General features: G+C 52.0%; 11 protein-coding genes and 1 non-coding gene across 13 annotated transcripts; 8 read left to right on the top strand and 4 right to left on the bottom strand.

Moving 5' to 3' along the window:
- The first annotated feature begins 1,144 nt into the window (after positions 1-1,144).
- TrAFT101_008320 (uncharacterized protein) lies at positions 1,145-2,663 on the top strand. Of its 2 annotated transcripts, XM_024901862.2 has the most exons (3): positions 1,145-1,765; positions 1,818-2,316; positions 2,372-2,663. In XM_024901862.2, the coding sequence occupies exons 1-3, from the start codon at positions 1,456-1,458 to the stop codon at positions 2,391-2,393; spliced, it is 831 nt and encodes a 276-aa protein (XP_024762269.2). In that variant the 5' UTR covers positions 1,145-1,455; the 3' UTR covers positions 2,394-2,663. The 2 variants fall into 2 exon arrangements, with proteins under 2 accessions (XP_024762269.2, XP_065984424.1); XM_066128306.1 differs by having other exon boundaries at positions 1,818-2,663.
- On the bottom strand, positions 2,612-4,610 carry TrAFT101_008319 (uncharacterized protein; the record flags this gene model as incomplete). The annotated part of the gene is made up of 1 exon (XM_024905150.2): positions 2,612-4,610. The coding sequence occupies one exon, from the start codon at positions 4,608-4,610 to the stop codon at positions 2,730-2,732; it is 1,881 nt and encodes a 626-aa protein (XP_024762270.2). The 3' UTR covers positions 2,612-2,729.
- Positions 4,611-6,075: 1,465 nt separating this feature from the next.
- Positions 6,076-6,951, bottom strand: TrAFT101_008318 (uncharacterized protein). The gene has a single exon (XM_024901863.2). It carries the CDS (start codon positions 6,605-6,607, stop codon positions 6,167-6,169), a length of 441 nt encoding a protein of 146 aa, XP_024762271.1. The 5' UTR covers positions 6,608-6,951; the 3' UTR covers positions 6,076-6,166.
- Positions 6,952-7,470: 519 nt separating this feature from the next.
- On the top strand, positions 7,471-8,730 carry TrAFT101_008317 (uncharacterized protein). The gene is made up of 2 exons (XM_024910579.2): positions 7,471-7,925; positions 8,050-8,730. Exons 1-2 carry the CDS (start codon positions 7,496-7,498, stop codon positions 8,598-8,600), a joined length of 981 nt encoding a protein of 326 aa, XP_024762272.2. The 5' UTR covers positions 7,471-7,495; the 3' UTR covers positions 8,601-8,730.
- A 1,781-nt stretch (positions 8,731-10,511) lies between these two features.
- On the top strand, positions 10,512-12,653 carry TrAFT101_008316 (uncharacterized protein). The gene is made up of 2 exons (XM_024901864.2): positions 10,512-11,076; positions 11,185-12,653. The coding sequence occupies exons 1-2, from the start codon at positions 10,992-10,994 to the stop codon at positions 12,228-12,230; spliced, it is 1,131 nt and encodes a 376-aa protein (XP_024762274.2). The 5' UTR covers positions 10,512-10,991; the 3' UTR covers positions 12,231-12,653.
- Positions 12,654-12,902: 249 nt separating this feature from the next.
- TrAFT101_008315 (uncharacterized protein) lies at positions 12,903-14,426 on the top strand. The gene is made up of 3 exons (XM_024902476.2): positions 12,903-13,223; positions 13,345-13,453; positions 13,621-14,426. The coding sequence occupies exons 1-3, from the start codon at positions 13,013-13,015 to the stop codon at positions 14,102-14,104; spliced, it is 804 nt and encodes a 267-aa protein (XP_024762275.1). The 5' UTR covers positions 12,903-13,012; the 3' UTR covers positions 14,105-14,426.
- A 538-nt stretch (positions 14,427-14,964) lies between these two features.
- TrAFT101_008314 lies at positions 14,965-15,051 on the top strand. Its single transcript has one exon. It is a non-coding gene; the product is annotated as a tRNA-Tyr (tRNA).
- Positions 15,052-15,645: 594 nt separating this feature from the next.
- TrAFT101_008313 (uncharacterized protein) lies at positions 15,646-16,805 on the top strand. Its single transcript, XM_024899872.2, has 2 exons — positions 15,646-15,903; positions 15,978-16,805. Exons 1-2 carry the CDS (start codon positions 15,783-15,785, stop codon positions 16,370-16,372), a joined length of 516 nt encoding a protein of 171 aa, XP_024762276.1. The 5' UTR covers positions 15,646-15,782; the 3' UTR covers positions 16,373-16,805.
- Positions 16,806-16,810: 5 nt separating this feature from the next.
- TrAFT101_008312 (uncharacterized protein) lies at positions 16,811-18,039 on the bottom strand. Its single transcript, XM_024909708.2, has one exon. The coding sequence runs from the start codon at positions 17,954-17,956 to the stop codon at positions 16,928-16,930; it is 1,029 nt and encodes a 342-aa protein (XP_024762277.1). The 5' UTR covers positions 17,957-18,039; the 3' UTR covers positions 16,811-16,927.
- Positions 18,040-18,748: 709 nt separating this feature from the next.
- TrAFT101_008311 (uncharacterized protein) lies at positions 18,749-19,598 on the top strand. The gene is made up of 2 exons (XM_024905152.2): positions 18,749-19,124; positions 19,200-19,598. The coding sequence occupies exons 1-2, from the start codon at positions 18,878-18,880 to the stop codon at positions 19,448-19,450; spliced, it is 498 nt and encodes a 165-aa protein (XP_024762278.1). The 5' UTR covers positions 18,749-18,877; the 3' UTR covers positions 19,451-19,598.
- Positions 19,599-20,262: 664 nt separating this feature from the next.
- Positions 20,263-24,623, top strand: TrAFT101_008310 (uncharacterized protein). Its single transcript, XM_024899925.2, has 8 exons — positions 20,263-20,641; positions 20,706-20,866; positions 20,953-22,092; positions 22,153-22,755; positions 22,808-23,110; positions 23,161-24,231; positions 24,295-24,369; positions 24,436-24,623. Exons 2-8 carry the CDS (start codon positions 20,773-20,775, stop codon positions 24,465-24,467), a joined length of 3,318 nt encoding a protein of 1,105 aa, XP_024762279.2. The 5' UTR covers positions 20,263-20,641; positions 20,706-20,772; the 3' UTR covers positions 24,468-24,623.
- Positions 24,525-25,546, bottom strand: TrAFT101_008309 (uncharacterized protein). Its single transcript, XM_024906639.2, has 5 exons — positions 25,430-25,546; positions 25,351-25,371; positions 25,256-25,262; positions 24,915-25,194; positions 24,525-24,814 (listed from the first exon to the last, which is right to left on the bottom strand). The coding sequence occupies exons 1-5, from the start codon at positions 25,478-25,480 to the stop codon at positions 24,763-24,765; spliced, it is 411 nt and encodes a 136-aa protein (XP_024762280.2). The 5' UTR covers positions 25,481-25,546; the 3' UTR covers positions 24,525-24,762.
- Between the last annotated feature and the right edge of the window lie 76 nt (positions 25,547-25,622).

Below are 25,622 nucleotides of genomic sequence, written 5' to 3'. Positions count from 1 at the left end.
GACTCGTCCCTAGCCTCAATGGGCCGAGTTTCAAAGACGCTCTGTGGCGTGGCCTGTGGCGCCAGGTGTGGATGCCGTGGCCCAATCCCCGCGTTTTGAGGTGCCCATTTCGGCAGTTTGTTCCAGGCTCTGGGCTGGCCAGCAGCGCTGCTAAAGGCTGTTAGCATCTCGGACTATCGAGATGTGGCTTCTTAGTGCGCAAAGTAACTTTTGCTTGTTGGTTGAGGGCAACAAGCAAACGGGCTACGAAATAGTACTCGTCCTATATCGATAGGGTGACATGCATGCGCCATTTTGCTGCTTTTGCTCCATGCGACGCGTATAACGGCTGTCACTGTGGGAGCAAAAGTACATGCAGCCATCCGCCAGTGGCTCTCGCTAGAGCAATTCCTGCCCCCAGCCGGATCTCGGCCCCTTAGCGCCCGGCTGCTCTTTATACCTCTTTCAACAGACGAGTCAATACCTGCGCCAGCACTGCTAAAACAAACAAAAGAGCATCAACGCCACAACAAAGAGAAGCTAAAACAACGTCTCATCTCACCGACAACTCGCCAGACAAGTGCATCCCCAAAACTCCATAGTCTCCGCTGGCACTCCCTAAAATGTCTCAGTCGTTGGAGAGTTAGTTTGCTGTCTCTAAGAGTGAAGGTCTGCGTGACTATCTTCGCCACAACACCATCGATTTTAGGCTCAAGGCATCCAAGAATTATCAGGACCTCCAACATGTACTGCTGTTAGCAGTTAAATCCAGAAGCCATACTGCCTTCCATAAGGTGCCTTACCTATTAATATTACCTGTAGCTTTCTTTTTTTCTTTCTTTAATTCCTTCTTCACATCTAGGCATGACAATAATTGACTACTATAGTAGGTAGGTAGATACGAGGCAAAGTACTTTCTATCAAGTGTGCGCTACTGCTACAAACCAAATATAGGCAGTGCAGGTGCAGTCGAAACATGGGAACTTGGCAGCTACTTAGGCGATGTAGAGTTAAAGGTAATGATTCACGTACACTGCAAGTGCATTAGAGACCACCATTTAGGCAACCACTCCCAAGACTTTATTGACTACCTCAGATATGAGGCTGCCACTTCCACTCGCTTAATTCTCTTTCCTTCCGTAAGCATCAAACTCGTAGACGTGTTTCTGTGGTCTTTTCTACTCAAATCGTACATTCTACTGCTCTCTCCCTCGCCATCATCGCTTTCATCACCACATTATCGCTCTCGTTACCAGCTTTACAGACCCAGCCATCATCATCATCGCCATTCGCTATACTCTAGTCATTCAGCTACCACCTCTCTTTTATCCACTAGCTTCTCATTTGCTGTGCTGGCTTCTCGCTGGTTGCACTGACTTCACTTGCTTGACCTCTCACTCTTCTTGGGCCACCTTGCTCCCATTCTGTTGCCTCTCGTCTGCTTTTTGAGTATGGATCAATTAGCAGCTCGTCAAAATGTGTCCATACCCGGGAGCCAATGACCTGCAAACCCGGATGGACACTTTCCCAAACAACCTCAAATTCGTCCAAGGAGTCAATAGCGCTCGTCAAACGGAGGAACGGAACCCATGGGTATGGGGCAGAGATGAGGACGAGGCCTGCTGCTGTTGTGGATGCGGATCCGAGACCGTTCTCTGCGGTTGTTACAGCTATTCGCGGGCGTGGACTCGACTGGAGATAGCTGCTTCTGACCAAGATGCAATCAACATACCCGAGATTCGGTCTTGTAATTCCGATTGTACTCAGTTTGCACTGGGCCTGCCATGTATGTCTTCTCTACACTAGCTTCGGACAAGCCCGCTAACAGTGGCGTATAGTCTACGCACTCTGTATTGGTTCACTGCAAAAGGCCGTCCGCAGGCACTACAGCATTGATGGCGATGACTGTCAAGACTATTGCGATGCCTGCTGTTCTCCGCGCCGAACACTTGTGCGAGTTGAAGGAGAGATTATCGTTCGCGAGCAAGCCCGAAATGGCAAAGGTGAAAAGCTGGAAGAGACGCAGTATCTCTGCTACGGACCAATGGCCTATCCTACCAAACAAGAGCAATTTACTCCAGCAGCTCGTCAAGAGGCCGCTCCACAGAAAGGCAAAGCCTATTTGTATCCGCAAACTTTGCAGGCCCGCGCACAGCCGGCCAAGGTCAACCGACGGCCCATGCACACCTTAGAAGACGACCTTGCTACGCCGAGCAGAGCTAAACAGCAAGAACATGTTCTTGGCGACGATGTAGAGAGCGCAGCTCCCACCGAACCTACCCCCCACGAGCTGGGGGCCACAGCATCACGAATAGGGCCTTTGAAGAATGAAAATGGGTAGGATCCCATTGTCCCAAAAAATCCTGCTGTTGGCGTTGCTCATTTCTTCCAGACCGGTGCCGTCATCACTGTAAACAACAACTCCAATCTTTCTCAAGACTCCTACGAGCTCTACTTCGACGCTCCTCTTGCAAAGGCTCTGCATGCTGATGCTATTCTTCACACCGTTGCCGGTGGATCGGGACATCATATTGAGGTTGATCAAGTAAATACAATTGCGAGCTTTCCTCGCCTTCATCAACTTGGGCAATAAAGATGGTTAGAGCGCGGAAGAGGCATTGTCTGTGCATTGACTTGGCATTATAGGATTATAAATAGTAATATCAGATTATTTTATACGCTCAACATACCGCTTGCTCTTGTTGCAGTCCACGTGAGATTGCCATCTATCATCTATCAAATGCCAATTTTCATCGAAGCAGGATTTCTATTACTTGGCCTCCTCTTCCTTCTACAGCCTCTCCCGTCATGATACCGTACACAAAGCATTCGCTGTGAAATGTTAGACTCACATCAGCCTCTTCGTCTGATGCTTTTGGTAGAGGGTTCAGGATTATAGGCATTCTACACCCGCCTACAATCCACAATTCTTGCCCTGGGCGAATATTCCGCGGGCCCAGTCCAAGCCGCCCATCCTCGGTGATAAAGAAGGCCTTTGTCCGAAGCATTTTCTGAACCCATTCGGCGAACTCGTTATTATCTTCGGATCCATCTGACACCAGATTACCAGTAATCAGGCTGAGGAAAGCAGTCATGCCGCCGTTGAATAGCTTATCCGGAAATTGTTTGTGGTACCGGGTCATGAGTTCGCCCCATCGGTCGCCATACAAACGGTAGAGGGCCGCGACTGTGACATCCTCTGACACTTCGATGTCTTCTGGGAGATTGTTCTCTACCATGGCAATCGGACTCAGTCGAAGACCGGTCACGCGGAGGACATCGCCGTCTCCTTCGACCCGCAAGCCCTCGCCCACGCCGTATATGCCCCGATCAGCGGTGAAGCCGCCAAAGTGCCACCAGTGGTGATGGTCCCAGAAGCTGCATTTGGTGCGCTTCGCGGGATCTTTGACGCCGTCCCAGTCTACGGCCCAGGAGGCGAGGCCTGAGATTTCAGAGCGCTCACCCCCGCGACCCATTAGGGGTTGGAGATCGGTGCTTATGTTGATGAGGTCTATCGTTACTTTTTGGTACAGCGTGCGCACGTCGACAGTGTAGTCGCACATTGTCACCGAGGGGAGAGAGACGTCATGCCGAAAACCCAAGAGGCCGTATACTTTATCCCGAGGATCCGTGGCCTTTCGATGTCTCCATCGCCAGAGCAGCATGAAGAGCTCTTCCTCGCGCGAGGCGTTGAGCCCGCGGAGCGCAGACGTCAGGTCCTCGAGGCAGCCGTTGTGCCAGAACTCGTCGGGCACGTTTGGCGCCGAGTCGTCGAAGAAGCTGTCGGATGCCTTGTCGAGGGTGGACCAGGGGATTTCGCAGGGGCCCCAGTAGATGATTGCTTTGGGGGGCAGGATGGCTTCTTGGACGGTCCAGATGCGGGACCACCAGGGGACGTTGATGAGGGTTTTGAAGGCGGCGGCGGCGGCTTGTCTCTTTAGGCTTGCGGCTTCACTGTCTTGTTCGCCGTGGTTGTCGTCTCCATCCTCCTCTTCATTGCCAGCTTCATCCTCATCCTCGACTCCATTGTCATCTGCATCACCATCTTCGCCGTCACATTCATCACCGTCTTCTTCATCCTCATCTTCATCCTCATCGCTTTCGCTGACTTCCATCCAAGATGGAGCCTCTTGCTCGCCGGCGATCCAGGAGATGGTGTCTAGCGCTGCTCGGGCATCATCTTGGGGAGTGTCACCTAGGGGGCCGAGCCAGATGGCGCCTTGCGTGCAGGTGCTGTAGATGCGGCCCATGATGCTGACCTGAAGTGACTTTTCATGGTCGTCTGCCTGGTTGATGCACAGCGCGTCGGCCCAGACGTGGCGTGGCTCATTGAGCAGACGCAGCCGGCGGAGGGCATTGGCCAGCGAAGGGGTGACGCCGACTTTGTGGGCATCGTCGTCGTCGTTGTCTCCAAAGTAAATGTCCTCGTGGGTGGAATTTTGGCTGTCGGTTCCCCAGGCGTAGGAGAGCGCCTCATAGGAGACGTCTATGTTGTCGAGAGTTGTGACGTGGAATTTGCAGCGGATGGGCGAGTCTGGGAATCCTGGTTTGATTTGGAGGAGTCGGATTTCTGAGTTGGAGTGGTTGAGAGGGGGGAGGATATGGTCGTGCCAGGAGACTTTTTTGGACATGTTTCTGGCGCTGTTTTCGATTTACTAGCTGTATCGCTCTACTGGAAGATGGGCTTTTTTTTTCTTCTGAAAGACGTGAAAAAGAATCGGTGTAGATGGGGTTGTCTGATGCGGTGGGCCTGGCTATCAGATGAGGCTCTTTTCATGTTATATGATTGGCGTTTCAATGACTTGTCATGTATGGGCAGTGGGTAGTAAGCTAGCCAGGAATGAAGTGAGATATCTTTTTTTAAACCTCTGTTTATGTAAAATTCGGTGTAAAAATAGCAATCGTTGCGAGTAGTGCTTTAGTCTTGCCGCCAATAAGCATAAAGTATGCTTTTTGAGGGCCTAGTTGGTGGATCCTGGTAATTCTCATGATGTGTGTGTGTTTGTTAGAGAACGGCTTACTCCAGTTGTGAACTGTTGAGTTGAGTGCTTTAGTTGTACGACAAAAGCGAGTAACTTTTCAGGCAGGTCGTTAATTGAGTCTGGTGCCATCTTGGCAACTTGAGGGATAAATGCCTTAAAGTTCATTGCATTTTTGTTGATAGCGAGCTTGGCGAGAGCTGCCTACATACTACATACTAGGTAGGTAGTAGATCACCGATGCTGATATCATGTGATGTACCTGGATGAAGTCATGATCGACTTGATATGGTGAGAGAAATATATGAGACGAAGTATTAATAATGGCTATTGCACTTTTCGTCCCAAGCACGCCGTAAAAGTTTGTGATGTATAAAGTGTGAGAAGAGAGATAGATGTTCCAAAGACGACGCAGGGTAGATTTCGGGCAAGATAATGTCTGGAGTACATAGTATAGACCTTGATGCTAAAGAAATGATATAGCAACAATGAGTTTAACACATGTAGATAAGCTCTCGAGGGGCCCTCTTCACTTACAGGCGCCTAGAATTAGTAATGTAAAAATGCTAACAAGAGCAAGAACATGACTGCATGTGGAGTTGATCAAATACAGGGACTCAACGCCTTGTAAATTCTTTTCCAAACGCTGCTGATTAATTCAATCATTGCATTATAATCTACTCATCGAAGGAATCTCTTCTTTGGAATCACGCACATAAAGATATCAATATCGCGTATTCTGAAAATGGCAAACGGTATGCAGAACAAGCCGCTAAAATAAAATATAGTGCGGAAGTTTGTCGCCTTCAAGTTTTTGGAGGGGCATTAAAGCTGAGATGACAGGAGCTACTGTAGAAGTTGTGGGGCTTCAACTTACAGTAGTGTAAGCTATCGGTTTTGAATAGCAGGGACTGGAAAGTTGCTTTTGATGAAGTGATGGAATGCATGTTTGGCAGTTGTGTCTTTTAATTAGGAGTAATTTCAGGGTGCTCGCTCTCGACTCGGGTTCAGGCTCCCTGGATAGAGAAGAATTGATAGACTCATTGCCTACTTTACAGATGTTACAGAGCAGGGTTGACACAGAGGCAAGCAGTATAAGTGTATAAGTCAGTATAGAGTAACATCTTGTAGTGTATTGTATTTTATTGTCAATAGCCTCCAAATACACCCACATATCTCTACATCTCTCAACGAGACACCGCCATCAATCAGTAAGGCACCGCCTTATTCTCCTTGACCCAAAGCGCCTCCCCATCGGTGTGTCTCTCCGGAGGCGTAAACTCGTTAACCTTCCACAGCCGCCGGTCCGTCTCGGCAATGTGAAACTCCCAGTCATATCCCATGGGCTTGATCTGCGCCGTCAGCAGCTTGTTGAACGTCTCGCCCGCCGCGCGGAGCACGGCATCGTCGTCCGGGTAGTTGTGCGCAATGTGCGTGGCGACGAGGCGGACGAAGGGCTTGTCGCCGGCGCTGCGGGTCTGGGCGCCGACGTACGTGCTGGCAAGGGGCACTTGGATGAACTGGACGACGACGTAGAAGGCGGGCATGCCGACGCCGGTGTAGAAGGCGGTGATGGCCTTTGCTAAAGTGTCTTTGGACTCGACGTCCTGGTAGGCGGAGGGGGGGTGGTAGATGAGCCAGTGAGGCATGTTTGCGGTTTGTGTTGGAGATGATGGTGTAAGTGGAAGTATAGGTGTCAATGTCGAGAAGTCGAGATTGTAGCGAGAAGAAGCTGGTGAGTGATGGTTTTCATTTTCATCTTTGAGGGACAACACTCTCTCTTATAAGCCGTCTAGGAATGACTGCCAACACCACAAGCATGACGACCTTAGTCAAGGACTTGGCTGTAGTCGAATAGGATGCTACGCCTTGGATATACCGAAAGGGGATAATCGTTTGCATCCATGGGCCAGACAATTAGCGTTCATCTCGGCATTTCGATATACTAATCACAAAATGCTGCTCAGAGAGGTGCGTATGCCTTTGGATCCCATGTTGCACTGATACCTCGGAAAGGGGATCTACAAGGAAAGGGCCGAGGATCGACGAATATATATAAGGCCGAATGCATGCACATCTTATCCATGTTGTTACAGTATAGCCCAGTTGTTGTATGATTGTCGGCGATGAGATGCATGACTCTGGTGGGGGAGGACAAATCAAGTGTGGCGCTGGGTCGGAGGGGTGAGGTAATCGCCAAATATTATAAGCATCTTTGATGGCAAATGTTGGCATATGTTGGGATATGGATGCAGAATATTATGATGCAAATGCTGGGGTTGTCTGGATTGATTTTCTGATTAGACGTCGCTGTTGGATTACAAAATCAGAGTTGTTGATACCGAGACGGGGTGATTAGTGATGCGTTGGAGGAGACAATATGGATGCACTTGGGCCATGTATAAGACGGGGTTCAATTATATATGAAGCGCATGAAAGGCCATTTTATGCAAGTCTCAAAGTCAAATATTATACCCATTCATTCTAATGAAGTGAAGATTGCATCACAATTCTGTCGATTTTTACGTTTACGCATAATGCCTTCCAAGCTTGCCTTTGTCACCGGCGCAACGGGCTTCATCGGCTCGCAGGTCGTCGCATCTGCTCTGCAAGACGGCTACACCGTGCGAGTGAGCGTCCGAAAGCCAGAGCAGATGGACACCCTCAAGGGCATCTTCCACGACGACGTTCCAAGGCTGCAGTTTGTCGTTGTGCCGGACATTTCAGTTCCCGGGGCGTTTGACAGTGCTCTGGACGGTGTGCAGGTCGTCTTCCATCTGGCATCGCCCATGCCTGGCCAGGGGAGCGACCTGCACCGGGACTATCTCGAGCCAGCGCGCAATGGAACGCTGTCGATGCTGGAGAGTGCCAGCAAGGTGGGCAGCATCAAGAGGGTGATTGTCATGTCTTCGATCCTGGGCATTGGGCCCGTCGACTTGTTTTACAACACAGACACGTTTGTCGCAGGTGAGTTCCTAGGATATATAGTGCATGCATAGGTATTAGTAGTAGTTCTTTGATAGGATTGAAGGGAGAAGCCAAGTCACATCACATCACATCCAACCAGCTAACACGACAACCACCAACGCAGCCAACACCGGCAAAAGACACGACATCGACCTCGACAAGGTCTTCCCCGGCGGCAAGGGCGACAACGGCCGCAAATACGTGGCCTCCAAGATCGTCGCGCACCAGGCCACGCGGGACTGGGTCGCCGAGCACTCGCCGGCCTTTACGCTGGCCACGATCCATCCGACATTCGTGCTGGGCCCCAGCCTGGTGCGCAGGACGGCCGCCGACCTGGACGGCATCAACGCCTGGTTCTGGCAGTCGCTGCAGCTGGCGGCGCCGCTGTTCCCAGCCGTGATTGTCGACGTGCGAGACGTGGCGCAGCTGTGCATCAGGGCCGCGGCGATGGACGTGCAGGCCGAGCTGGTGGCCTCGGGGGCGCCGACGAGCTGGCGCGAGATTGGCGAGTGGACGAGGGCGACGTATCCGCAGCTGGAGACGAGGCTGGACGAGGACGGGCCGGTGCCGTTCAGGGTCGACAACGAGGTGCTGGGGATGCGGTGGCGGCCGCTGGGAGAGACGCTGGGCGGGTTGATAGACCAGCAGCTGGCGCTACAAAAGGGCAGCGCTTAGGATGTGGATGTGGATGGAGGTGCGTGTGGTTGGTGCTGTTAGCCGCTGTGAATTATTATAGAGGGCGTCTATAAATGAATGCAAGGGCATTGGACAGGAAAGAAATTGAGGTTGGAAGAGGCCTGTCTGTGCTGTGTATATGTGTGTGTGTGTGGCTTGTAATAGTAATACCTAGTAGTAATACGATCTGCTACTGCTCATTCATATGCAAGCATTCAAAGATGCAGCAGAGACAGGGCAAAGGGATGCCATCGTCGAGATCAAGCTGAAACTGAAACCAGAGTGCACTTATGCGTCCCTTTTGCCGAGAGTCATGTATCATATCAGACACCAGATACTTGTGCCACGCAGGCAATCAGCAGCCAAGAACGCCGTACCGCATGTCGCACAAACCCATTAGGCCTTGCAGAAGAGCACGCAGAATGTCCAACATGGCCGCCCTCAAAAGACAATGTAAGAGGCGGGATCTGCAGCCAATGGCAGGTCGTGATGGCGGAGATGCATCTGCTTGGTGCGACTGGGGGGTTGAATAGTTGAAGATAGGTGGCTGACTGGGTGGAGAGCGATATTGGATTGGATTCTTAGCATGGGGCGACTATTGGCGGTGGTCCAGATTGGATGCCGGGACTGGACGCGTCGGTTTGGCGTGATCGGGGCAAGCCGAAGGCCCTGGCAGTGGCTTGACATCATCCAAGGCAGAGTCGAGATTGATTAATTACTATTGAGCGATGCTAGTATAGCGGCTGAGCGAGGCAATCGTGGACGCCGAGGTCCGTCTGTGCCATGTAGGCATATCGACATCCGAAGCCATCTACGGTATATCCATCCACCACTTACACGAGGCCAATCTTGCTGCTGCGTCGCCAATCAGACGCAATCGCCCATCATCCAGGCTTTCCCGCCAGGATCAAGATAAATATAGCCACATCTACATATCTACATACATACAATCTGCATCCATCCATGCCGCATCACCGCTGCAGCCCCCCCGGCCGCCGCCATCGCGTCCAGCTCGCGTCCCAGCTCTCAACCCGCCGGCGCTGCATCACCGACAGGGGTCCGCATCAGGGCGCATCCATGGCGGCAGCGCATCCCCACGCGTCGATTGGGCCTTGCAGCGCGGGCGGCCGTGGCCAGTGCTTTTCGTGACAGTTTGGCGGCAGAGTCGCGTTAAGTGCAGGATAGAGTTTGAGATTTTCGTGCGGGTGGATGCGCTGTCTAGCCCATGTCTTTGGGGCTGGAGTGACTGATGAGACGAGAATCTCGCTCTCCGTCTGCCCTGCAGCATCACTCACAGTGATCGATTTTGCCATTTCTTCGTCGTCTTCGGCTCCCGTCAAATCCATCCCTCCAGCAGCTGCCCCTCCCCTCCAATCCCCTCCATGCCCTCCTGTAAAACTGCGCTCCTCCAGTTCTCTTCTCCCTCCATCGTCCCCTGAAAGCTCCCTGAAGCTACTGCTGGCCTCCCCCACTCTTCAGGGCCATCCGTCCCGTCCCATTAAAGTGAAAACCCATCGGCGTGTGAGGCGCGTCTTGCGGTACCTCCCTTCAGCCAATCCGCGCACGAACCACCAGGTACCGGCGACTGCGTTGTGTACCATCGCCTGCTGGAACGCCCGTTGGTGCGCAGTGGTTACTCGCCAGCCGCAGCTGCGTGTCTCTGCCACACATTCAACCCCGCAGCGGTACCTCAGGGCTACAAACCCAGATACCTCGCCGCCAAGTACCGGCGCAGCGGGCGGCAGTGTCGCAGACACATGCCAGCGACGGAGCCCTGCGGCGTCTGACTTGTACCGCCCTCTGCGCCCCTCCCTGGCCAGCCCTCCCTCGTCGCCTCTCATTCTCGCTTCACGTCCATCTCGCGGCGTGTTCGTTGCTTGTTTATTAGTACTCGCTGTGTCCCACTTGGGCCTGCTTTTCTCGCGCTGCCTCTTCCCTCCCCTCATCCTTTTTGTTTATTCCGGCTCTCACTCTCTCAGAACGCCATACACACACCAACACGTTCGTTTAAGTCTGGTGTAAAAGGAAAAAAAGAGAGGACGATTCATTCCTGGGATTTTTGAAGCGAATACATACCACAAGCACAGAAAAAAAGAAGAAAAAGAAGAAAAAAATTAATCTGCAAAGCCCGTTTCTCGCCTCATCTCCAACTAATTGATACTCATCTCTACCTTACCGCCTTTACTGTGAATCATCTGCTGCCATCAAATCTCAAATCTCTGCCATCGATCTTCTGTTTTGCCCTCCCTCCACACCAGTTCGAAGGGGCGGTTCTCGGAGTGGAACCACTGCAACTTGTCGCATCATCGCATTTCGCTTTACATCGAATTCGCATCGCATCGAAATCGCAAAGTTGAATCGCTTTTTTTTTTTTTTAATTCGCCATCGACCATGGCCGCCGTCACTCGCCAGCCGTTTGCTCCCCTGGACGGAGCTCGTCTTCAATCATTAACCAGTCTGAAGAACAGACAAAATGGTATGTTGTTGCGTTGAATTTGTGCGATGAAAATGTGGCAGCGGCAGCATCAGATGCGCATTTTCCCAGCCTTGACATGAATAACGTCTGGCTAACTCCATCGCTCAGCCGCACCCGTTTCTCCAAAGCGCAAAGCAGAGTTTCTCGAGATTGACAACTGCGAGAATGTCGATCCGCTGCTCTTCTCCAAGCGCTCCAAGGGCGTCAGCTCTGCCAAGGATGGCCTCAAGCCCTCCAACTACTTTCTCACTCCCAAGATCAGCACTCCCGTGCGGTCCTCTCTCGCCACTCCAGTCAAGGCTGCTTCAACGCCTCGACGCATCCTCAGTGCCAAGTCATGCTTGAGCAAGCTCGGCTCTGAAAACGCCACGCCCAAGTCTTGCCCTCCTCCAGCCGGTCGCTCACCGACTCGTGGCAAGCGCTCAGGAATGCTGTCGAGCCGGCGACGCACCACTCGCCTGGACCCTCCCTCATTCATGGGCGCTTCTTCTGCCCCCTTTTCTCTCGATGCTGCTTTGAAGGGCACCATCGCGGGGTACACCCCCAAGCCTGCTGCCAGGAAGCCCATGTCTAGCCTGCTCGAGCCTGAGGCCAAGTCCAGCTGGTTCTTCGACATTCACGAAGACACCCCTGAACAAGAGATGACCAACCTTCTCCAGCACAGCACCTGCACACTCGACATCTCATCTGATGAGGAGACTGAGCAGCGCGCCAAGCGAGATGGTGCCGAAGGCCGTGACAAGGAGAACATTCCTCCTCCCGATGACGTCTCCCAGACTTCAGCCCAGCAGACCAGCCAGCCCAAGGGCGAGGAGATGGTTATTGAAAAGGAGCGAGTTGCGCTCGGAGAGATGAATGCCGCTGACTTTTACGCCGATGGCTGTGATGAGACGTCGGTGATTCTGATCCACGAGGATGACGAGGAGCCGGAAGCCCCTCATGCCATTTCAAACATTCCTGAAGAGGAAGAGGAAGAGGAACCCGAAGAAGACGAGGAACCCGAGCTTGAGATTCACGAGGATATCGATGACCTCATCTCAAGACCCGACAACTCATCATCCAAGGCCGCTGTCCTACAGCCCATTGAAGGCACAGGCGAGAGCTTTGAGCTATGGGAAAGCGGCAGCGCCAAGGATGAGGCTGAAAGCCCGTAAGGAGCTGTGTTTGCAATCGACTTCGCATAATCAACGAGGGAATGAGTGTACGCTTTCTAACGCTGGATGAAGAGCAAGCAAGCATTTGAGCCTTTCTGTTTGAGCCTTTTTTTTTTCATCTTCCTCTTTTTAAAAACAATTTCTCAGACTGTGTTTGGCCTGTTTTGCTCTTTTGTATTTTTCTTTTCTCTCTTTTTTTATTTATCCTTGTTTCAAAAAGGCCGTGACTTTGGCGCATCAGTTTTTTGCCCTCTTTTTTTTTCTTCCTTCAGGGCTGGGCGGCGTTATCTGGTTTTCGGTGCGGAATTGGTGATACCAGGAGTTGTTGCTTGATTTGATGCGCCGGTCTGTGGCCGTTCCTTGTTAGAGTCTTGATCAGAGTAGCAAGTATCGTACACGATTAATCGTATTGTTTGAACTCTATACTATAAACATCCGTCTTTTTTTGTGTGTGATATGTCAGCCAGCCACTTTGGTATGAATGTGACAACTGAGAAGCGATGCCCGATCTAAGCTGGAATTAGTTACACTGTGCTTCAGACCAGCCACCTCGCATCTCTCAGCTCAGCCACAGTGTCACAGTGCGGGCGTCCAATCTTATCTCTGCGATGATGAAAGCTCTCATGCAGCTCCCCCAGCCCGCAGCTCTGCTTTTTTCCTCATTTCTCAATTTCATCCTATTTCTACAGCCCAATTGACGGCTAACCGAGCAGTAAAATCTTCATCAAGGAAGGGGGTTCATAAAGCAAATAATCACATTAGAGAAAGAAGAGGGAAAAGAAATGTCTTCCATCCACGACCTGGCCGCAGCCGCCGTCGCGGGCTCTGCGTCGTCGAGCCAGACGGGCGAGGACGGCACGGGGGCGGCCAAGAAGAGGGGCGCCTTTATCGTGCTGGAGGGGCTGGACCGCAGCGGCAAGACGACGCAGGTGAAGCTGCTGGAGCAGAGGTTTGTGGAGGAGGGGAGACCGGCCAAGGTGATGAGGTTTCCTGGTGAGTAGTTTTTTTTTTCTTGTTGTGAAATGATGATCTTTTTTTTTTTACTGCTTCTCGAGAAAAGGAGGCTGCTTGATTGTGATGACTGAATGATGGCTGATTGATTGTATGTGTGCAGATAGAACGACGGCGATTGGGCAGATGATTGATGGCTATTTGAAGAGCAATGTTGAGCTGGATGATCATGCCATTCATCTTCTGTTTAGTGCCAACCGCTGGGAAGCTGCGTGAGTTGATTTCTCTGCGTCTGTCTTGGTTATTCATCATCATCACAATCCCCTGTATATCAATGCATACATATATATATATATATATATATATACGTCCAGCATTCAAAACGCACCTCTCGAGACAAGACATTTGCTCATCGCCTGATGCTAACCATCCATTCCAGAAACCAAATCAGGGCATACCTCGCCGCCGGCATCACCGTCGTCTCAGATCGCTTCTACCACTCCGGCATCGTCTACTCCGCCGCCAAGAAGAACCCCCATCTACCGCTCGCCTGGGCGCGCTCGCCGGACGTCGGCCTGCCGCGCCCAGACCTGGTGCTCTTCCTGGACCTCGACGAGGAGACGGCCCGGTCGCGCGGCGGCTGGGGCAGCGAAAAGTACGAAAAGGAGGAGATGCAGCGGACGGTGCGCGAGCTGTTCTGGGCGCTGAGCATGGGCGGCAAGGACATCAAGGGGCAGGATCTGCTGCAGCAGCTGGGCGGGATTGAGGGCCCGTCGTGGAGGCAGGACGAGGAGGACCTGGTGGTTGTGGATGCGAGCAGGCCGGTGGAGGATGTGGCCGAGGCGATTTGGAGGAAGGTGAAGGGGAGGGTTGATAGGGTTGATATGGGCGAGATGGGCAAGGTGGTGAGGACTGCGTTGTGAGGGTGGTGAGGGTAATGGTGATGTATGTGATGTGATGTGTTGTTTGGCATGCATGCTGGATACGTTTTCGTCTTGTTTAGTTTTGGTAATGTCATGGCTCGAAGATGTTTGGATTTGAGATGAGCGTCTGATTGGGGGAGTTTTCGACGAGGTCAAGTTGGGTCATAACTACATGTATGTGCCATATATGGTCATAATTTCTTATTTTTTTTGCAACAGACACTCTCATGACCATCAATTTATTGCAAGAATATGAAAATGGTCAGATGAATGAGCCGAAAGTTGACTTATGATGATCAAGACTGGAATATCTACTTTGTCTGTTCACCAGGAGGCCTTTCACAGGCAATATTACCTGTATCGACAGCACCAGGTAGTGATTAACAGCAAATTAACCCAACTGTAGAATAAATAATGGATTCTACTCGCATCTTGTCTAAAATATCGACAGCTCCATAGCTATAGCTCCAGCAAATAGTAGTAATCTCAATCATACGAGCACCCAGATTTAGCACCTGATTGGTACTCAATCCCCCGGATCTACTTCGGCAATGCCTTAACATGAGTCGTCGCGCCGCATCACAAACCGCAAAATCGAAAGATCCAGCCCAAGCAAAAAAAGCCACTAGCCCGAACCACCTGCGCTTTTAGGGCTTCCAGGCGCCGCTAGAAGAGAGAAAGAGCTCCAAACTAGCAGCTGTAGGGCGGGACTAACGCGAAATTAAGCTGTTTTTACAGTGGGAAAAGCTATTTTATAGTGGGAAAAAACTTCGCAGCACAAACCCATTGCGTTCTGAGATATGCCATCAGAGTTCTCTTATAAACTGAATACGCAGCGGCTTTCTTCCAAGAAGATACAACTCCGGGTGGTCTAGTTGGTTCATGGCGTTCGACTGTAATTGATTCAGGTTATCGAAAAGTCAGCGGTTCGATTCCGCTTCTGGAGATCTTCTTTTTTTGCTCTTTTTGAGGCCGTTCTCGCGGTGTGTAGACTATCGTGATTATGGTGGATATGAAGTTTTCGGCCACCCTTTTTCGCCCTTCTTTTGTATTTTTTGCTTCTTTTTTTTTTTTTTTCTTAATGCAACTTCATCTCAGTGATATGAACTATTCCGTCTCTTCTCCTTGCCGTTATCCCATGCCGTGTCACGCAATCCTCCAGCCCACAGCAAATCTCACGCCTCTCCCTCCGTAAACCCGGCTCGACCCGCCCGTTATCAACCATCAGAGCATCCCCATATTCCCCCATTCCGGTAGGGTAATGATTACCCAATTGGCACCTCTCAGTCCAGGGCACCAGCTGTGAAATCGCCTCGCCTGCCGCACATGATTGGTCCTCCCCGGCTGTAGAGCAGAAGCGATGCGGGTGCCGGCGCCTTGCATCGGGTTCCTCTATTGGCACGTCCAGCGCAGATGCACCTTTATGGCGGCGTGACTAAGCCAAGCTCTTTGTTCTTTTTTTTCTGCAAATCAACCCCACATCTGTACGTACCGAACAGCCCATTTAGCGCCTCCGATAAGAGCAAACAATTAACCGGCTACTCTTCGTTTTCGTCTCTGGGGGCGTCATTGAAGATCTTCTCTTTTTGTCTTCTCCTTTTTTTTCTTCAACCTCCTCTCTCTCTCTCTAAAAGGCTTCCTCGGCAAACAGAGAATCTCTTTTCTCCCCAAACACAAAATGGCCTCAATTGCTTGCTCCCTGCGCGCTGCCCGCCCCGTGGCCATGCGCTTTGCGCCCCGAGCTGCCCCGATGGCTCGGCTGGCGATGCCCTTCAGAAGCTTCTCCAGCACCCGTCTGAGTATGTGTCCATAGCATTCTCCTCGAATAGCCTATCCGTTGTAACGAATACTAACTGAGCATTAATTTCTACAGGCCTCGCCCGCAAGTACACCAAGGACCACGAGTGGATCGACCTCTCGGCCGACCGCAAGACCGGCGTCATTGGCATCTCAGAGTACGCCGCCGAGCAGCTGGGCGACGTCGTCTACGTCGAGCTGCCCCCCGCGGGCGAATGGACTGACCAGGGCGACTCCATCGGCGCCGTCGAGTCCGTCAAGAGCGCCAGCGACATCAACGCGCCCATCCGCTGCAAGGTCACCCACACCAACGCCTTGCTGGAGGAGAAGCCCGCCACCATCAACCAGGTGCCCGAGGACGACAGCGCCGGCGGCGGCTGGATCGTCAAGGTCGAAGTTGACGAGGAGGGCGCCGCGCAGTTTGACGAGCTGCTGGATGCCGAGGCCTACAAGGCGTTTACTTCCGAGTAAAGAATGAGGGGCGGCTAAAAGATTAGACGATTTGACAGACATGGCGTTGGAAATATGGGGACTGGATGGACACTTTAAACAAGAAAGAGAGAAGAGAGGGGGGGAAGACATATGAGAAGAAGAGAAATAATTTTTTTTTCTTCTTCATTCATGGGACGATGGGACAAGAGCTGGCCTGGACATATGGTGTAGAAAAACAAAACAAGCAAAACAGTTCAACCTGGTAATCAGCGGAGGCAAGGGATTTTTGAATCTTGTATATTTTTTTGCAGCAAACAAACAAACAAGTTCGCATTTGGTGTTACCATGCCATAGCGTGGGCTGCTCATATTTTACATCAGATGAGAGGGTATACATTTTTGGTTTGCTGTGCCGGTTTATCAGCGGCGTCATAAAAAAAAAGAGAATATCAAATATCAAACAGCTATGATGATGATAATGATGATGATGCAAATGTTTTCCTTCTTCCCTCCTCTCCCTCCGTTCATTTTTCCATTGTCCTTGTCCTTCCTTGTCATTCATACATAGTCGTACAGCAAACACCAGCATTTCTTTTTATTTCGCTGGCGCCGGTGGTGCCGGCTTGTTCTTGTTGATGTCGTCCAAGATCTTGTTTGCGCCCTTGCTCACCAGATCGGCGGCCATCTTCTCGCCAAACCGGTCGGCCTCCTCGGCCGAGGAAATCGCCTCGACGGCCTCGCCGTCCACGCCCTCTGTGCCCTGCACCGACACGACCGTGGCCCGTAGCCTCAGCTGGCCCGGCGCAACCCACTTCGTCTCGACGCCAATGGGCACGCTGCAGCCGCCCTCCAGCGCGCGCATCAGGCTCCTCTCGGCTACCGTTGCCAGAGCGGCGTCCTTGTCCTCGATCAGCTTGAGGGCGTCGAGCACCTTTTGGTCGCCTGCGCGACACTCGATGCCCAGCGCGCCCTGTCCGACGGCGTGCAGGATGCCGCCGTTGTCCAGCTCGAGGAACTGCGAGATGTGAGCGTCGAGCTTCATTCGCTGCAGGCCGGCCGCCGCCAGGATGATGCCCGTGAGCTCGGGGTCCTCGTCGAGCTTGCGCAGCCGTGTCTGGATGTTGCCCCGGTGGTCCTTGAACTTGAGGTTCGGGTATCGTCGCGCGAGCTGGGCGATTCTGCGCACGCTGCTGGTGCCGATGACGCTCCCCGCCGGCAGGTCGGCCAGGCTCTTCCAGCCGTGTTTGTCGGCCAATTCCTTCTTCAGCACCAGCGTGTCGCGAGGGTCCTCCCGCTTGGTGACACAGCCGAGCAGCAGGCCGTCGGGCAGCGTCGTGGGCATGTCCTTTAGCGAGTGGACGATGATGTCGAGCTCGTTTGCCTCGAGCTTATCCTCCAGCTGCGTCGTCCAGAGGCCCTTGCCGCCAAAGTTGTAGAGCGCCGTCGTCTGGTCGCGATCGCCGGTGGTTGTCATTCCGTGGATGGGGAACGAGTAGGCGGGCAGCACGGCCTGGAGCGCGGCGACGACGAGGTCGGCCTGGGCGAGGGCGAGAGGCGAGTTGCGCGTGCCGACCCTGATGGTCGTGGGGCCCTGTGCGAGGCCTGATGATTTGTCGTCGGCCATTTTGGGGGGGCTTTTTGGGAAAGGTTGTTGATTATGAGAGAGTGAGAGAGAAAAGGAGAGTTGCGTGTGAGAGTCCAATTTTCGTAGGAGGCGATAATGGCTCGATGAAGGATTCCGAATGCCGATGGAGGGGTAGTGAGCAGCATTGCATTGGCGGGGTATTAGCACTGTGCAGAGCTTGCACAGGTGTGTTAGCCAGTGTGGATTGAGATGCGACACTGTGATATGCAGGGTAGGCGATCACATACTTGTAGGAAGTATATGTGTGCAGACTATATATATACGAGTACTGCCTGCTTGATGAACCGATTGTAATTAAAACTGTCAAATATAGGATATCTTTAAGGCTTTTGTCACGCATGAAATTGTTTTGTCGGCTCATCGGGACCGACGATCCGAGGTAAAGATGTAAATTCGGAGACTGCTAATAAGAGCTACTTCTGCAATTGGTCAGCACAAGTGTCAAGCTCGAATATTGTGTATTAATTGGCATGTTTGTTTGCAATCCGTGTCCAAGTGAAGAGTCTATTACGTGATGATTGGGTGATTGTGAGATTGTAAAGGATCGATGGCGTGTTGTGACGAAATATGAAAGATGAAAGCAGAGCATTGAGCCGAGTTGGAAACACAAGCATGATTTCTTGTCAGGATTAAGAGCTAGAGATTCCTGTCGATCTCTATGATTTGGTATCACCTATTTGGATCGTAGTGCTATTTCATAACTGGATTGAATCATCTATCCTCAAGGGGCATGTCTATATAAAGCCGGGATGGCGAACGAATGCCTCGTCTTCAGCCGCCTCGAGACTGATAACATCTCACATCTGAATCTGATCTGATCTGATCTAATCTACCAACAACATTGCACTAGACTGCCTGTATAATTGAGTTTAACAACCTGCAAAAACTACGCTGCCCACAATGAAGCTGGCCATGGCTCTAGTTGCCCTGATTGGACTGTCTGCCGCCAATCCCAGACCCCAGATTCCAACGCCCGACACGCCCCCTCCGCCACTCTCCTCTCAGTTGCCGGAACCAACGACGACTAGCACTTCGACCTCGCCCAAGGGTGCGCCACCTCCTGCTCCCACCAGGGAGCCTCCCGTGCCGGAGGGGCCCATCTGTGAATGCGGCTATACCTATTGCGCGTCTGTGCTAATGGGCATGAGTACGTTATGCGAGCCCGTTTGACTGCATTTTATACAACAACCTGGTCCTTGGCTGATTAAGATGCTCTGTATAGAAAAGCCCTGGTCTCAGAAGCAGCTGGCCGAGGCATACTGCAAGACTCCCCACGCCTCGTGCAATGACAACGTCCCTGCTACAAACACCTCGTCTGCGCTGTACATCTGTCTTTGCGACGACATCGACCAAAAGGTCGGCACGCACTTGGATCTCGTTTGCGGGTGTGACAAGTGCTTGAATATTGGGCCCGACTTCCGGGGCCGTTGTGAGACTCCTTGCCACGGCGGGAACTGCCAGATGGAATTGTAGGACAGGGCGCCGATTTGCTGTATTTGCTTGCTTTGGAATGCATTGGTGCTTGCTTTGGATGGATGCTTGTTAAATGCTGTTCCGCGGACCACACCGTCGAATGACAACTAATGCTACAGACTGACCACTGCTTAGATGCAAGTATGTTGTTGAGAGTTGACAACTGTCTTACAACCAGTTGCTGTAAAACTTGGATAGTATTAACAACATCAATAGCTAGGTAGCCGCTACCACCAATAATGTCTAATCCATATCCATTCACTGTTCCTCTCTTCAACGTCCCATTTGCAAATCCTCTCGGCAAAATCCCACATTAAATCTCCTGATCATCATCCTCCCCCCTCCCGCACATCCCGCGCATCCAGCCCAGCTCAGCTCTGCCCTGCACCGCACTGCACCGCACTGCACGACTCCCCCCCTCATGGAATTAAGCTCGTATGTACGCTCGGCTGCGTCGGAGCCGCCTTGCATCGCAACCACACAAAACGCACGACTCCAACCTCCTTCAGCGCTCGTCTTGCCAATACGGGCTGCTGCCGCCTGCGCAACCGCATGTCGTCCTTCCCCAGCTTTTAGCGCCGATAGGCCCCCCCACTGCGGGGGATCTTTAGCGGCCGTGCCGCCTAAACTCCCCTCACGCCCCCCTGTAGGCTCTTCTGATCCCCTGTAAAAGCCGGCACAAGTCTTGGAGAGACCCCCTGAGGACCCCGCACCTGATGGTCGCCTCTTTGGTGGTAACGTCAGAAAAGAGAAGGTTGTCCGTGGACGCGAAGATCGAGGCGAGTACCTTGTTAGCCGGCGTAGTCTTGCCTGCGAGGCTCGTATCTATCGAGTACTGGAGGCTGAGATGCTCCGAAGATGTCACCACTCTTTGTTTTTTTCTTATGTGATTTTTTTTACCCGGTCGTGCAAAAATTGGAGTCGGCAGAGCGGGGGTATTCACCACCGAATACACTCTGTAGAGTAGAGGCCACCTTCTCCTCATGCGCACGCGCTGCCATCGAGTGATTTTCTTGCTCGTCTTCTTTCTTGCTTCTTCTGCTTCTTCTGAATCCCTCTTTGAGCTGTATCGCAATCTCTGTTGCGTTGGCAGAACCGGCGCATACAAAGTGCTCTCACTGCTGCGGCTCGCATGAGCTCTGCTGACGACTGTCGAGTCATCGACCGATGTGAGCTCGTATAGCTGATCCGGTATGTTTGTCTCTTTGGCGCATGATCACTAACTGCCTCTCGTCTAACTCAGTCTCCCGTACAGCTTCATCTATAGCTAGAATCCTTGTGTGCGTCGCGTATAAGTCGCCTCAGATGAGGGTCGATTCGTGATGGCGTCCTCTGTGCTTCGCCCACTGGCCACCGAGCTCTACTTTTCGCCCTCTACTGCTTCTTCGTCGCGCTTCTTGCGCTCTCGAATCCAAAGTAAGAGACAAAGGCCCTCCCATGCGCGAATTACTTGTGTTTTGTGCGCAGCAGCAAGCAACAGCTTCTGACTCCTTTGTCATCAGATGTCAAGCCCTTGGTAAGCTGCCACCGCCAATGGCACGCCTCTTCGGGGGCGCAACGGCAGACTGCAGTTGTCGCCGCGGCTGCAAAATCATTGGCGCTGGTTCGCCGTGACTCTCCGGTTCCACGAGTTCCCGCTCTTTTCCCAAAGGCATACTCGACGGACGCGACCACTGTGGTGCCACCCACGACTCCTTATAGTCAGCTCACGGTTGGTGTGCCGCGAGAGACCTTTCCGGGCGAGCGCCGCGTCGCATTGACTCCGGCCAATGTGGCTCTGCTCCTAAAGAAGGGTTACTCCAAGGTCTTGGTCGAGCGCGGAGCTGGTGCTTCGGCTGAATTCTTGGATGAGGCCTATGAAAAAGCTGGCGCCACTCTTGTCGACTCCCCCAATGGCATCTGGTCTGCAGCCGATATAGTTCTCAAAGTTCGAGGGCCCTCAAAGTCTGAAGTCAATGCTATCAAGAAAGACCAGACGATACTATCTTTCCTCCAGCCTGGCCAGAACAAAGATCTGGTTGAAAAGATTGCCGCCAGAGGAGCGACTTACTTTGCAATGGAAATGGTCCCCCGTATCTCTCGCGCTCAAGTTTTTGATGCCCTCAGTAGCATGGCAAACATTGCCGGCTACAAGGCTGTATTGGAAGCATCCAACGTCTTTGGTAGATTCTTGACCGGCCAAGTCACGGCTGCTGGCAAGATTCCGCCTTGCAAAGTTTTGGTCATTGGAGCCGGTGTAGCTGGTCTCAGCGCAATCGCAACCGCTCGTCGCATGGGTGCCATTGTTCGCGGATTTGATACTCGTCCTGCGGTCAGGGAGCAGATTGAGTCCCTCGGCGCTGAATTCATCGAGGTCGATATGCATGAAGATGGCTCTGGCGCCGGGGGCTACGCCAAGGAGATGAGCAAGGAGTTTATCGAGGCCGAAATGAGACTGTTCAAGGAACAAGCTAGGGAAGTCGACATTATCATCACTACAGCTCTGATTCCCGGAAAGCCCGCTCCCAAGCTCATCAAAATGGATATGCTTGATGTCATGAAACCTGGAAGTGTTATCGTTGATCTCGCTGCCGAGGCTGGCGGTAATTGTGAGGCCACCAAAGCTGGCGAAATGATTACATACAACGATGTCAAGGTCATTGGTAAGTTATGAACAGATCTATATCTGCTAGAGGGTTTTCCATACTGATATACAATTGCAGGATATACTGATCTCCCATCTCGCTTGCCAACCCAATCGTCTACTCTCTACTCGAACAACATCACCAAGCTCTTGCTGTCAATGTCTCCCAAGGAGAAGGAATTTGGAATTGACCTGTCTGACGAGGTTGTCAGAGGCGCCATCGTCATGCAAAAGGGAGAAATCCTGCCACCCGCTGCTCGTCCTGCACCTCCTCCAGCACCAGCCAAACCCGCAGCGGCTGCCGTAGTTGAAGCTGTAGAACTCACTCCTTGGCAGAAAAAGACTCGAGAAGTGGCTACTGTGACTGCCGGAATGACAAGCATGCTCGCTCTTGGAAAGTTCACTGGACCTCTGTTCATGTCTAATGCGTTCACCTTTGCGCTGGCTAGTTTAATCGGTTATCGTGTCGTCTGGGGCGTGGCACCCGCTCTGCACTCTCCATTGATGAGCGTTACAAATGCGATTTCTGGCATGGTTGGTATCGGCGGTCTATTCGTTCTCGGCGGAGGCTACTTGCCTGAGACAATTCCTCAAACCTTTGGCGCTCTCAGCGTGCTGCTCGCCTTTGTGAATGTTGGCGGTGGCTTTGTCATCACCAAACGAATGCTCGATATGTTCAAACGTAGGTTTACCGTCAATGAGTGTGGTAAAAGTGCATGCTAATAAGAAGTTAGGACCTACTGACCCCCCTGAGTATCCCTGGCTTTACGCTATCCCGGCTGCTCTCTTTGGCGGAGGCTTCATCGCCGCTGCGTCGACTGGAGCCGCTGGCCTTGTCCAGGCGGGCTATCTCATCAGTTCTGTTCTTTGCATTGGATCTCTCTCTGGTTTGGCCTCTCAAGCAACTGCTCGTATGGGTAATATGCTCGGCATCCTCGGTGTTGGCACTGGTGTGTTGGCTAGTTTGGCTGCCGTGGGCTTCTCTCCCGAGGTCTTGACACAATTCACCGGACTGGCTGCTGTAGGAGCTATTGCTGGTAAGTCAGTGTGATCCATGCATACGTTGAAGCTGCTAATAGTATCCTAGGCATGTTGATTGGAAAGAGAATTACGCCTACTGATTTGCCTCAGACTGTCGCTGCCCTGCACTCAGTTGTTGGTCTTGCAGCCGTGTTAACCAGCATTGGCAGTGTAATGGGCGACATTTCCCACCTCACAACTTTGCACATGGTAACTGCATATCTTGGTGTCCTCATCGGTGGTGTGACCTTTACTGGATCTATTGTTGCGTTCCTTAAGCTAGCAGGCCGCATGTCTTCTCGCCCCAAGCTTCTTCCTGGCCGACATGCAATCAACACTGGATTGCTGGCAACCAATGCTGCTACTTTTGGCGCTTTCCTCACCATGGCCCCTGGTGCTCCGATGATTGCTGCTGGAGCACTTGCAGCTAACACGGCGCTGAGTTTCATCAAGGGATATACGACAACTGCTGCAATTGGAGGCGCTGATATGCCTGTCGTCATTACCGTGCTGAATGCCTACAGTGGTTTCGCTCTGGTGGCCGAAGGGTTCATGCTGGATAACCCTCTTCTGACATCTGTGGGAGCTCTGATAGGCGTATCTGGTTCCATTCTGTCGTACATCATGTGCGTTGCCATGAACCGGTCCCTAACCAATGTCTTATTCGGAGGCCTGGGGACTCCGACACAAGCCTTGGAGTATAAGCCCGAGGGCCAAGCTACTGAAACGTCTGTGGAAGATGTTGCCGACCAGCTAGTAAACGCCGAGTCCGTTATCATAGTGGTTGGATATGGAATGGCTGTCGCAAAGGCACAGTATGCACTCTCAAGCATTGTCCAATCGCTGCGATCGAAAGGCATCACTGTTCGCTTCGCTATTCACCCAGTTGCCGGTCGCATGCCTGGGCAATGTAACGTGCTGTTGGCGGAAGCAAGCGTACCTTATGATATCGTGCTGGAAATGGACGAGATAAACGATGACTTCCCTGAGACCGATCTGGTCTTGGTCATTGGTGCTAACGATACCGTTAACCCGATTGCTATGGAGAAGGGCAGCTCCATTGAAGGCATGCCAGTTTTGCATGCTTGGAAGGCCAAGCAAGTTATTGTGATGAAGCGGACTTTGGCCAGTGGTTATGGTGAGTAACCGCCCTTCGTTTTAATGTGTATCATTGGAAGTGAAACTGACATGTGGTAAATAGCCGATGTGCCGAACCCCATGTTCTATATGCCAAACACTAAGATGTTGTTTGGCGATGCAAAGGTTTCTTGTGATGGTAAGTATCAATTTTCACAACAATTTTACTTCTCTCAGGTTTTTGATTTGCTAATAATATTCATAGCCATTAAATCAGCCGTAGAAGGGAAATTGTAAGATGTAGACGCTGTGGCAAGGCGTAGGGATTCCGGGCTTGATTTGATCATTTGTTGCGCCGCAATAGATGGGATTAGATAGTACAGAGTCTTTTTTTGTTGATATTTCTAGCCTGATTTAAAACAAGTAAAATGATTGTTCGAATTCACCGTCCAAGTCTCCAGCGTTGTCTCTCTTCTGATGGAATCACCGTGGAATGCATACATCTGTCTGTGTCTATTGTTGGATTTGTTTGTGTTTGCTGCTGTGCGATTTTAAAATATGTACACCATCTTTTACCCCCAACAAAAACCACTCATACCCGGTCCTTGGCAACTGGCTCCCAAGCATTGAGCTTCGGCTTCGTTCTGTAACCCCTCAAACGTTAGCTCAGATCCCATCTCTGCATATATAACCCATCGCCTCCCGTAGAGAACTCCTGCTTCGTGCTGCCAGGATCCAACTCACGTGTTGTACGTCTTGAAAGCGCCCCGTGTCATGGTATAGTTGGGCTTGGGAAGCGCCGGCTCAAAGTGTCTGGTGCCCGTCGCAATCAAGGGGTCCTCGGTCGGGGGCTTGTCGACGGCGTAGCTGATCCAGGCGTGCCAGCCGGGCTCGATCTGGCCGGCGTCGTAGTCGTGCTTGGCGTAATCGACCCAGCGGGTTCGGAGGGGCAGTTCCTCGAGGTTCTCGTAGAATTTGTTGCCGGCGCGATCGGTGCCGATGAGGGTACCGGCCTTGGTGTCACCTGTTTGCTGGGGTCAGAGGCCGTGACGCTGAGGGGTTGAGATAGATCAAGATGGGCATACCGATGTACTGTTCGAGGAGAATTGTGAGAGCTACATGTTAGCCATGCGTCGTCGTTTGTCGGAAGGGCTAGAAGTCAGAATGTCCAGAGACGTACCAGCATCTGGCGGAAGTAATCCTGCGCGGGAAATGTTAGCAGCTGGTGGCAATTGAAGAGACAGAGGCGCGACACATACCTTGATGCCAACCTTGCGCAGGTTGCCCAGAGTCCTCGTAATGGTCGACATGGTGGCGGTAACGGGCAATTCCTACCGGTGATGGGTTGTATTCGCTGGAATCGTCGCCTCGGGTGGGAGAAGAGGTCATTGAAGCTTGGGTTGAAGATTCCCGCGAGCGCGGCAAAAGTTCGGCAGAACTGATATACTTTGA

This window comes from Trichoderma asperellum, chromosome 5, assembly GCF_020647865.1.
Source record: "Trichoderma asperellum chromosome 5, complete sequence".
In the NCBI taxonomy this organism is placed as follows: Eukaryota; Fungi; Ascomycota; class Sordariomycetes; order Hypocreales; family Hypocreaceae; genus Trichoderma; species Trichoderma asperellum.
The sequence above is the reverse complement of the archived record's forward strand: the minus strand, read 5'-3'. Positions and strand labels throughout refer to the sequence as shown.